This window comes from Sander lucioperca, chromosome 5, assembly GCF_008315115.2.
Source record: "Sander lucioperca isolate FBNREF2018 chromosome 5, SLUC_FBN_1.2, whole genome shotgun sequence".
Classification (NCBI taxonomy): Eukaryota; Metazoa; Chordata; class Actinopteri; order Perciformes; family Percidae; genus Sander; species Sander lucioperca.
In genome coordinates, this window is record NC_050177.1 from 11,278,796 (window position 1) to 11,291,215 (window position 12,420).

At 40.5% G+C, this 12,420-nt stretch overlaps 1 protein-coding gene across 1 annotated transcript; it reads left to right on the forward strand.

Annotated features, from left to right (window-relative positions):
• The first annotated feature begins 1,426 nt into the window (after window positions 1-1,426).
• On the forward strand, window positions 1,427-10,145 carry LOC116050862 (extracellular calcium-sensing receptor-like). Its single transcript, XM_031301087.1, has 8 exons — window positions 1,427-1,452; window positions 1,795-2,131; window positions 2,690-2,977; window positions 3,868-4,419; window positions 4,511-4,732; window positions 8,931-9,054; window positions 9,162-9,634; window positions 9,723-10,145. Exons 1-8 carry the CDS (start codon window positions 1,442-1,444, stop codon window positions 10,143-10,145), a joined length of 2,430 nt encoding a protein of 809 aa, XP_031156947.1. The 5' UTR covers window positions 1,427-1,441.
• Window positions 10,146-12,420: the final 2,275 nt, after the last annotated feature.

Below are 12,420 nucleotides of genomic sequence, written 5' to 3' on the forward strand. Positions count from 1 at the left end.
TTTGTCACATACTTCGCTGTTCGTTGTTCTGAGTTCGCTGTGCAGGAGGGGAGGGGAGAGAGTGGTCTGATTGAATGCTATACTCAAAATGTATTTATATTTATTTCCAGAACCAGGTGAGTTAACCTTTCAAAATGTCCTCATTGTCCAAATGAAATGACTGAACAATACCACGGGGTTTTTTCTACTATGTCTCAGTTTTGTGGTACCACAACGTTGGCGCGCTTGTTGGAGCTCAGTGGAAATCCTTCCAGAGAATTTTGTCTATACTCACGGTTCCTTGGTAACGGAAAGATTATAGTGACTGTCTATCCAAACCCTTCTGTCCAGTGGTGAGATACACAATGAGGAAACCCGTCCTGAAACTCCGTCCGTCCCCAAACGCAGACACCTCCAATCTGCAGCGTGAATCCTGAGCACATCTATTGCAGCAACATGGGTGGCAGCATTCAGAAACTCGGTGGCAAAGTGGGTTTCTGAATATGTAGTAGCAGTTCGCACATGACTATGGCGTTAGCTCCACTTCAGTGAAATCTCCATGGTCGATTTAACCTGCTCCAAAACAAAGCTCACTCTCCCGTTTTAACAGGGTTACACACTGACAAAAAAACAAGAAAAAAATAGCTCGTAGCTATCTCTAAGTCTTTTTTTTTCTCGTCACTTTCTTTTTCCGTCTCGCTCTGTTTTTTTTTTGGTCCCGCCCCCTCAAAAATCCGGTAGGTTGCCAAACTGCGCTCTGGATGGCACTGATTGGATAATCAACAAAACTGACACCTTGCCACCCAATACAAAATAAAATGACAAAAGGTTCAAAGGTTACTCACAACAGAGGATATTTCAACGCCTCACAATTGTATAACTCGATACAAATATGAATTAATATTAAATATTACTAACAAAAAGGTATTACACAACAGGAACAATTCAACTGGCCCATATTTTAGGATATACTGTATTTCTGGTAACAGAACACAAAATAAACAATATATAAATTTAGCAGGGTGCTACATTTTTTTTTAATTGGGCTACCTCCACCCCAGGAACCAAATGTGTAATGATGTCACAGCTACTGTATCTGGGAAGTCCCCTCTGATGTATGTGTTCTAACTACAGTATATAAACCCGCTGCATCCTTACATATCATAATGTGTATGTGTATGAAAGGGCAGGTCGAGTATTCAGGGGTTGAAATATTTAGCTGGAGCTTTCCTTTAAACCTGGACCAGCTATGGCAATGCTGGCTGCAAAGCTTCTTATGTTACTTTCTCTCTTTGGGGGCAAACCTAGCTCAGCTGCTGCTCTGGATAACTGTGTTTTCTTGGGGGAAGAGGAGAAAAATAGTCTGTATGAAGATGGAGATGTAGTTATAGGGGGCTTATTCCCTCTACACTACAGCCCTGTGTCTTCTCTTCCAACATACAAAACAAAACCAACCGCTAATATGTATCAGTAGTGAGTAAATATTTGACTGTATTTGATATTAGTCGGCTTGTATTGTGCATAGTAGATTGTATTCTATTGGATTTGGATTTGACTGAATGTGATAGTAGTTGGCTTATTTTTATTTTTTTATTTTATTGGTTTATTTGATAGGGACCATGCATATTTATGAACATTGTATAAAAACACCATGTAAATATGCCAGAATTTTTAAAAAGAACTAGTTTTCATCTGCAGTCCCTAGGTGTTGTGTTGTATACAGTCGATTTATTATTTATGTGTGTATGTTTGTGTGTATTTTAATATACACATATATTTGTGCTGTGTGATGAACTGCTTCTCACTTTTGTACAGTTTCAGCTCTCGTGCCTTGCGCTGGATGCAGACTATGACTTTTGCAATCAATGAGATCAACCAGCGCAGTGACCTACTGCCACAGCTCAAGCTGGGTTTCCACATCCGTGACAGCTGTGATGACATACCTGTGTCACTGAGAGCATCTTTGCTGTTGGTGAACGGCCAGCCAGAGATAGGCACCAGGGCTGAGAGAGTGAACAGAGACAAAGGTCAAGAAAGAAACAGTTCTAATTTAGGCTGTGCTGCCGTACAAAGTACTGTGTCCCCAGTAATCATAGGAGATGCTGCTTCTGGGGTGTCTATGGCTCTGCTTAGCTCATTCCATATACCCCTGGTGAGACTACCTGACAGTCTGTGAACTTCTGTTGTCATAATGTTAATACTTTTACATTACACTTTTACGGTTTTCTTTGATTAAGTGCCCTAGTGTTGCATAGCATTGCTGTAACTGTGAAAATTAAGTATCTTTAAAATGTTAACAGCCCTGAAATCAGTTTTCTGAAAAGTAATTTTTCAGATAATCCAATGGGTTTTTAAACTGTTTTTTTTTTTTAGGAAGTAGGGATGTTCTCAACCCATAGAGAAGCACTTAATCCTAATCCAGTATTATGCGTGTGGTATAAAACATGATAATTTTATTTTCAGAAATGTATAAAAGATTTAAAATGTCCATATTTTAAAATCAGTGGTAACTCATCTTCCATTTTCATCGTTGAGTGTTTAAGTTGCTAGACTCCAAACACTATTTTCATTTCGGATACAGGGAAAACTCTGCACCACTGAGTGCCTGTAAAGACGGTAGTATTTTGTGGTGAAATTTGATTCTTGTTCAACGGCCTTTTCAGTAAGTCAAAGTGTGCAGAAGGTTAATTGTTGTTTTCTATAATACCAGGTGAGCTATTGTGCGTCCTGCAGCTGTCTGAGTAACCAAAGAGATTTCCCAACATTCATGCGCACCGTGCCCAGTGACGCCTTCCAGATCAAAGCCCTGGCTCAGCTGGTTAGCTACTTTGGCTGGACCTGGGTGGGAGTCATTGGGTTGGAATCTGACCATGCCCGCTTTGCCATCCAGCTGTTCCTGCAGGAGTCGGTGCAGTACGGTGTGTGTGCTGCCTACACTCATTTCTACCCTGTTGTCCTGAGTCAGCAGGCTCTAGATGAGCTTCTGGATGTCATTCAGGTATCTATGGGTCAATACCATTTTCAAAGGGTGTACAAAATAACATGAACACCTGCAATAAATTTTACCTTTGTGAATCTTATAATTCTCAATTGTTGTTAGGATTATTTCAGAAAGGTGTCGATTCAACTCTTAGTGTCATTTCACGACAGTTTGTGATGTTGTATTGTGATACTGAATAGTCAAGGGTAATGGGCGAAGTTGTCATTTGTACATTTATATTACACTTTAAATTAACACATTTGAATTAAATTAATCTTTCTGTCTTCCATACATGTAACAAAATAATAAAAATGTGACCACATTTCTGAATATTTTCTGCACTAATCCTGAAAGTTATAGTTTATTTAATTGATAATATTAATCCTGTATTTACATCTCTGATCAAACCACCCCAAAACATCTATTTGCATTGAAATTCAAATACTTTACTAAGACTAAGAAATATAATTAAATCAATTCTGGTCTGCCATTTGCTGTCTTAGCTTTGATTGATGTTCAGTTGTGGTGTTTTTGTATTAGAACAACATTATACTTAAAATAGTAATTAGAAAGTGTCACATCATCAATAAGAAGTTACAAAGTATTGGCAGGATTGTAACACTGAAAACTGTCATGAAAAATGACCTTAACGTTCATTCAACACTTCTATGACACAGTGTTGCAACTTATTTTGAAGCATTTGAAGCTCATAGATCGGACATCATATAAAATGTTTCTGTTATTTTATGTATTTATTTTTGCACCCTCTGTACACGTGGCTTGTTCATATACATATTCATTAGAGTGCAATAACTTATATTATGCATGCTTGCAATGTGAATCATTAAATTTCTTAAAACAGTTTAAATGTCATTAAATATTAACTAACATATATTTTCACTATTCAGATGTCGTCCTCAAAGGTCATCATTAACTTCTGTAGTGATTCAGAAATGAAGTGGATTCTAAGAGAGGTCCAACGTCAGAATATAACCGGCCTGCAGTGGATAGCTGGTGAGGCTTGGGCCACTACCAAAACACTCTGGGAAAATTTTGGAGGCCTACTGGCGGGAACACTAGGATTTGCCATGCGGGGAGCTGATGTGATTCCAGGGCTGAAACAACACCTCATGAGTCTCAGACCATCCAGTATTCATAAATCAGCTTTCTTGACAGAATTTTGGGAAGAGACGTTTAACTGCCGACTGAACGGGTCAGTGAACAGCCACTCTCACATGGGCGACAACTACCTCGACAGATTGCCATGTAAAGGGACTGAGGATTTAAATGATGTTTACTCTACCTATTCTGATGTGACACAGCTAAGAGTGTCATATAATGTCTACAAGGCTGTGTATTTGGTGGCCCATGCTTTGCAAGATATGAGTAACTGCATAGTCGGACAGGGGCCTTTACCTAATGGCACCTGTGCAGACCCAAAGAATGTTAAACCTTGGCAGGTGAGACTAATTATATAAGTAAAAAAAAAAAGTCAAGAGTCAAGTGCACCAATGTTTGTGTTTATATAACCTGTTTCCCTTGCTTCCTCAGCTAATCCACTACATGAAGCGTGCTAATTTTTCTGCACTGGGGGAGAAAGTAATCTTCGATCAAAACGGTGACCCCATTGCTTATTATGATCTCTTGAACTTGCAAAGGATGCCTGACGGTTCACTACATTTGGTAAAAGTAGGTTTCTATGATGCCTCCTCGCCCGCTGGACGCAGCCTGGTCATAAATGACTCGGTGATTAAGTGGCCTGTTGGGAAGCAGGTGTGTTCTTTACAAACAGGCTTGAGACCATGTTCACCTCTTAGGCTCTTGTATGAACTGTTGATCAACACATCAGTTAAATTGTTCTTAATATTGTGCAATATAATTTATCGTTAAACAAACAGAGGTACATGACACCTTTAAATATAACTTCAAGCTGACAGCAATTGCATGTGAATGTTGCAAAAATAAACCCTACTAATAATCACCCATTATTGATTGTTAACAAATTGATAAAAAAATTCCAGTTAAGTACGGTGGCCATGAGACCTCAGTGCACTTTGTTATCAATGAACGTATCTTAGCAACAAAGTTACTTTCACAATTGTCACAAAGTAATGTATGAGGACAAAATTAAATTGCAAATTGTTAAAATAATGTTTTAAAATAAGTAAAAATAGGTTTGACGACATGAATACTATTTCTAAATGTATACCGACCCTTTCTAAAATTAAAGAACCGGCAGCAGTTACTAAATTGTTAACTATTTTAACATCTTAGTCCCCTCTTATGGGTTCTGAAAGTAAATAGTAATGTAATAGTCAGTTAATATAATGTTAGCCTGTTTCAAAATTATTATGTGTATTTCGCCAGATTATTCGAATTGCCACTAACGCCTGTATTTGGTTGTGTTTTTCTCTATTAGCAGTTTTTGGTAAATGCTGCACGTGTTGTCGAATTGGTGATGTTTTATTGATTTGCTTGTGTTTTGTTTATTTGCAGTGCTAGATTTGTTTTTCTAATGTTTATTTCCCCTAAAATGTCTGACCTTGACTATACTGAATTGTATCTGTGCAAAGTTCGTCACTAGAGAGGTGTCCTCACAGTCCTCTCCTTAAGGTGAAGATGTCTATGCACTTCTCTGAAATCTGAGATTCAAACGCATTCTGGGCAAGCTTGATTAGGTACGTCACTAATCTGGTAAAGCAATCGCTGTTTAATACGCAAAAGACAGCAAAGAAACCTGAAACCTCCAGTGTGGAGTGGACTGTCAGTACAGAGAGCGAAAAACCCACTATCAACAGTTGTCAGCCACTGCCAGTTACAAGCTAGCCTGGTCCTACCAGACTCTCGTATATTTCATTTGTACAGAGAGTCTGGCCACTCTCCATTGACAAATGTCCTTGAAGGCGGGTACTCTGTTGAAGTTTAAAACTATTGGATCTGCCCAGAGCCACTCTGGATCTGCCATAACCAATCGCTAACGTTTGGTCGTGACGTCGGCTTAGCATCGCTAGTGTTCGCCTTAGCCAACTCCTTCACCACTAACGGAGTGAGCTGGAAAATCAAACTTTTCCCGAACTCCGTGGGGAGGAGGGCCACAACATCATGGCCACCAACAAACTCAGCAAAGATTGTTCTTGCTCGGGCTTTAACTTCTGGATATTCAGCCCAGTCTCACGGCAGTTAGTGAAATGGTTACGTAATTTAATCTATTGATTTGTGTACACGGACACGTTTACGTCTTTTTTTTTCATGATGGTCAGCACGTTTTTTTAAACTAATGTATTTCAATGGGAAGCATCATTCGTGATCACAGGACGATTCATTAAGAGCGACTACAGTAGCGAGTAGTATGAAAGCCCGAAAATCCGTATAGGGAGGTTGGTTGGGGTGGTGGATGGGTCAAACAACACAAGACTTTCACCCAGGAGACTGGGCATCGTGTCCCGCGTGTCACGTTGCCTAAACCCAACCGTCGCTTTCTTCTTTTACTAAACCCAACCGTCCCGTTCTTCTTTTCCTAAACCCAACCGTCCCGTTCTTCTTTTCCTAAACCCAACCGTCCCGTTGTTGTCCCGCGTCCCGTTATTGTTTTCCTAAACCCAACCGTCCCGTTCTTCTTTTCCTAAACCCAACCGTCCCGTTGTTGTCCCGCGTCCCGTTATTGTTTTCCTAAACCCAACCGTCCCGTTCTTCTTTTCCTAAACCCAACCGCCCCGTTGTTGTCCCGCGTGTCACGGAAACGTAAGCCCACCCACGACCTTTTCCTTAACTTAAGGGGCTATGTTCATTTCACGGAATTCTGTGAGATCAGATTGTAAAAAACGTGCTAACCATCACGAAAAAAAAAACGTGAGATAAACGTGTCCGTGTACATGAATCAATAGATTAAATTACGTGACCATTTCACGAACTGCCGTGAGACTGGGTTGGGATATTCGGCAGGGTTGCCACAACGGACCGGATGGCTTCGCTCGCATTTTTCTCTGCCGCCATTACGGAACTACAACTCAAACTAGCGCTCAACGTCATCGTTGTCAGCCACTCCCTCTGTTCGCTGATTGGACAGGTAAAGATTGGCCGGAGAAAACCCGCGAATATACCAGAAACCCAGACGTACTGAAGGAAAATGACAATTGAGCGGAAGTACGTAGGAGGGTGGAATCAGGCTAGTTACAAGCTAAAAAACAACATAAAAGAGGCTAACTACACTTACCATTGTGATACGTCTATAGTCACCAGTTTCAGTGCACACTGACTCTGAGTCTGTGTCTGATCGACGGGGTGGGGGGGTGGGGTTCAGACAGGACACCCGAACTATAGTTACAGAGCGCAAGTTCACCGAGCTCAGCAAGCAGGCCACCCAATTAGGTCGCCATGTTGCGGGGCAGTGAGGGAGAAAGAGTAGATTGCTTTCAGCCTCTTTTCAGATCTCTATTTTACTCTTCATGTGGGTAAACCACGTTAAACAAAACATAAATCATAACAGAGTAGTTTTACATAGTTTAAAATGCGTCTGGAGTGGGACTTTAAGTATACCAAGTCAATGTCAATAGCTAAATTTGTGACTTGGCTATTGTTGAAGTGAATGCAGTGTGAAAATAGTATTTTACAGATGTAATTTAATTACATTTTATTGAATTAATGCAAAATTCTAATTTCAAAATGAATTTCCCCAAAAATGTCAAATTACAGCTAAATAAATGCAGCAATTATGTTTATAAGACAACATAAACATGTTTTTTTTTTTAGGGCTGTCAGCATTCACGCGTTAATCGTGATGCGATTAAGGGCCAAGCATAACAAGTTCATTTTTTTTAAAAATGCCGCCATTTATTAATTTATTTTACACTTCACTTGGCTTCGCGTCGTGCCTAACAACGCCCCTTAGCTGTTCTAAAATCACTAGAATCTAGCTAGGCTATTATTTTGACCCTTTGCCGCACCTTTACTTATTATCAAGCTGCCATACTTCCTGGTAACACATCCTGCTGCTGCAGGCATGATGGAGAAAGACAGCAGCAACACAATTCTGAATGGCGCCTTTTATTTTCCAAAACTCCCGGACGGCTCAGTAGACAAGTTGAAAGCCATAAACACATTGTGTAAAGCCGAATTAAAATATCACTGAAGCACGTCAAGTTTGAGCTACCACCTACGAGCTAAGCATAGTAGTACAGTTAACGTGACTCAGGTTGATGCTAGCGGGCTCAGGCAAAGCACTATTTTGGAGAGTGCTATTTGCTGACCTGTGGATAAAATCAAATCCAAAAAAATTACTACAGCTCTTGCAAAATGGGTGGCAACTAACTGCAGACCTGTCAGCATCGTAGAAGTCTCGGGTCTTAAAGACGTACCACGGTTGGTATGTTCTGAATTGTGCAATAATGACAGATTCACACATTTTTCTTTTGTTTACGGTAAATAAATAATAAAAAAATACAAATCTTAAAGTTAAGTTCATAAAGCAACTTTCTTTGCATTCATTTGATTCCCAATCAAGATACACTGGTAAGAACTGCTTTCCATTGTTAATATGTACTTAAAAACAGTTCTGAACTATACTATGGACTACTACTACTACTACTACTACTACTAGTTATACTATAACTATGGAAATTCAGCAATTAATCGCGATTAAGAAAAAATTAATCGTTTGACAGCCCTAGTTTTTTATATTATTTTGTTGGGGAATGCATAAGATTACCAATGGTGATTTAAAAAAAATCATATTTTGTGTAATCATTTTTACAGGATTGTTATACTCCTTCATAATCCTCTTAATTATTTATTAAACAAATGGGTAAATCACAAAATTGGATTCAGTTTTAGTTGAAACACAGCTTTTATAGATCACACTGTACTTTTAGCTTTTAGTTTGTATCTGAAATAGATATTTCATAACAAAGCAGAGACACTGTCTAATATTAATTAAAATCAGTGTCTTTCTGAGTGGCTGAACTTTGCCTCTCAGGCTTCCCGGTCTGTATGCAGCGACAGTTGTCCTCCAGGTTCCCGCATCGCCAGGAGAAAGGGGGAACCCATCTGCTGTTTTGACTGTGTCCCCTGTGCTGAAGGAGAAGTTAGTAATATGACTGGTGTGTTGTGTTCTGTCTTTTATCACCGTATCTCCTGTGTGCTGACCTGCTTCTGTCTAAATGTGGCTTCTTTAAACTAAAAAGTTATCTTCTCTTCCCATCTCCAGATTCTTTAGAGTGCTCACGTTGCTCAGAGAACACATGGCCCAATAAAGGCAGAGATCTCTGCATCCCAAAGACTATTGAGTTCCTGTCTTACCATGAATTAATGGGTATTGTGCTGTGTGTTGTATCTGTCCTTGGAGCTTGTATTTCCCTCTCCATCCTTGCTATATTCTTCACATACAAAGACACGCCACTGGTCCGGGCCAACAACATGGAATTGAGCTTCCTTCTCTTGGTGTTTCTTGCTGTTTGCTTCCTTGTTGGCCTGCTGTTCATTGGTGAGCCTTCAGACTGGCTTTGCCGTATCAGGTACCCAGCATTTGGAATCAGTTTTGCCCTATGCATTTCGTGCCTCCTGGCCAAGACAGTTGTGGTCCTAATGGCTTTCAAGTCCACAATGCCTGGAAGTAATGTCATGAAGTGGTTTGGACCCAACCAACAGAGAACAAGTGTCCTTTTAGGAACAGCTGTTCAGGTATAAACCCTTTCCACAAATCAACTCTATACATATCTTTTCAACTGTGTTGATTTAAAATGAACATGCTGTTTTTCCCTCCTCTCAGGTAATAATCTGTGTTATCTGGCTGCTTACCAGTCCACCTCATGTCAACAACAACAACACAGATTACAGTGCTACCATCATCGTTGAGTGTGTTACTGGTTCAGAGGTTGGCTTCTGGTGTGTTCTTGGATACATCGGCATCTTGGCCTGCGTGTGCTTCCTAATGGCATTTTTTGCTCGGAAGCTACCTGATAATTTTAACGAGGCCAAGTTCATCACCTTAAGCATGCTGATATTCTTCGCAGTGTGGATTACTTTTATTCCAGTTTATGTTAGCACAGCTGGGAAACATACAGTGGCTGTCCATGTTTTTGCTATTTTTGCCTCATCTTTTGGTCTCCTGTTTTGCATTTTTTCTCCAAAGTGCTATGTCATCATTCTTAAACCAGAAAAAAACAGCAAGAAAAACTTGATTCAAAAATGAAAATCCCTGTGTGTTGCTAAATAATTTACATGTATAAGAAAGCAATTGCAATAAAATATATCTGTGGTAATTAATTATTAAAGATTCATGCTCGAAATTCAATAAAGCAAAACATTTTGAAATGCTGTTGCCTCAATACTAGCTAACACACTGACACGTGCACACATAATGCATCTTATGATGCACATCATCAGTGATTTTTCTTGGGGTTATCATGTGTTTTGGGTCTTTTAACAATCAGACAACCTTGCCAATGCAGGTAACCCCAGATAGCATTTCCCCACCCATGACTCTTCTTTCCTAGTCCACAGCCACCTTGTGGCCATTTCAGCTGCCTCTGTGACAGACGTGATAGCCCTTTGCCGATCCCTGTGGGACTGGCCTGCAAACCCTCAACATCCTACCTCAATGGGCTTGCACCTTGCTCGCCTCCTGTTGCTTTTTTTACACTGTCAGACGGGTGACCACAACTGTATTATGACTTAAAGGTCCCATGACACGGTGCTCTTTGGATGCTTTTAAATAGGCCTTAGTGGTCCCCTAATACTGTATCTGATGTCTCTTTACTGAAATTCAGCCTTGGTGCAGAATTACAGCCACTAGAGCCAGTCCCACAATGAGCTTTCATTAGGACATGCCATTTCTGTGTCTGTAGCTATTGAGGAGGAGAGAGGGAGGGGCAAGGCGGAGGTTGGGGGTGTGGCCTTGACCAACTGCCACTTTGCTCGTTTGAAAGCCATGATATCTCTCTCTCATGGGTTGGCCAAATTCTCTGAGCGAGCAAAGCAGAGAAATGGGAGGTAACCTTGCTTGTTATGACCTCATAACAAGCAAGATTCCAGATCGCCCCATCTGAGCTTACTTTTTCTCAAAGGCAGAACAGGATACCCAGGGCTCGGTTTACACCTATCACCATTTCAAGCCAATTGGGGACCATAGGCAGGCTGGGGGAACTCATATTAATGTTAAAAAACCTCATAAAGTGAAATTTTCATGCCATGGGACCTTTAACACATTCAGTATAGATATGGCCACTGTAGGCCAGGTGACTTTATTTAAAGAAATATTACAGTACAAATTTTAATAAAAAAGAAATTACATTTAAGGTGATATTTTCAAAACCGTGACTTCTTCATTACAATATTACAGCATTATACTTTATGGGCCCTATTTTAACGATCTGAAACACAAGTATCAAACGCCAAACGCAAGTAGCTTTGTGGGCGGATCTCGGGCGCTGTTGCTATTATACCGGCGGATAAATGACTCTTGCGCCAGACGCAAATCTAAAATGGGTTGGTCTGAAGTAGTTACATTACTCATAGGTGTGGTTTGGACGTAACGTGCAATAAACCAATCAGAGCGTTCTTTCACATTCCCTTTAAAAGCAGGCGCGCTTGTTCCATGGCGGATTGCTATTATAATGGCGGATTTGCTAGGCACATGCTTAATACATCCATGGGCGCACACCAGGAGCGATTCACAGCCGAGGAGACCGACGTTTGCTATAGATTTTTCTTTTTGACAAAATGTAAATAAAAATGTCACAAAAACATACTTTCCAATGTTTTGGGCTCACTCTCACTGAATCACAAGATTATGAATGCATGGTGATATTTTTGCAATGTAGTCTAACATTAGACCGAGATGACCTCACTATAGACGATGCAGCTCTTCTGTTTCTCCTCTCCCGTGCTGCTACTGGGGCATTTGGGTTAAGTGGCATCGGCACATGCAGTTCAACATCACATCTCCAACTCCTCTAATATTTCCTCATGTATGTCATCAACACATCCGTGATTCATGGAAATGTTGTGTAAAACAAGGTCATATTGTTCCTTGTAATTATGTATGGTTTGCAAAAATGGGAACTGCTGGGTCCGTGAGGTGGGAGAAGCAAAGTGTATGTGCGTGTGCACACTCTCCATTATAGCCAAGCATGCGCCCTTAAAATAGCATCTGAATAACGCGCCACTGACTTTAGACTAGGTTTTTCCTGGTTTGTGGTGGAATTGTTTTCCATGTGATACATGCGTCGGTGTACAAAGTCAATTGCGCTGGGTGCAAGATAGGGCCCTATGACTTAAAGCTATGGTGCATCGTTTCTGTCTCCCCCATGAAGAATTCTAAGTTATGACAACAAAACTTCAAGGCTTCCCTGATCGTGCACCACCCCCACCCTTCCTCCACGCAGTTGCTTGTAACGAAGGAGGACACGGAGGATTAAAAAAACATGATGGACTCTTTAGAAGAGGTAATTATCTTTGCTCGATTT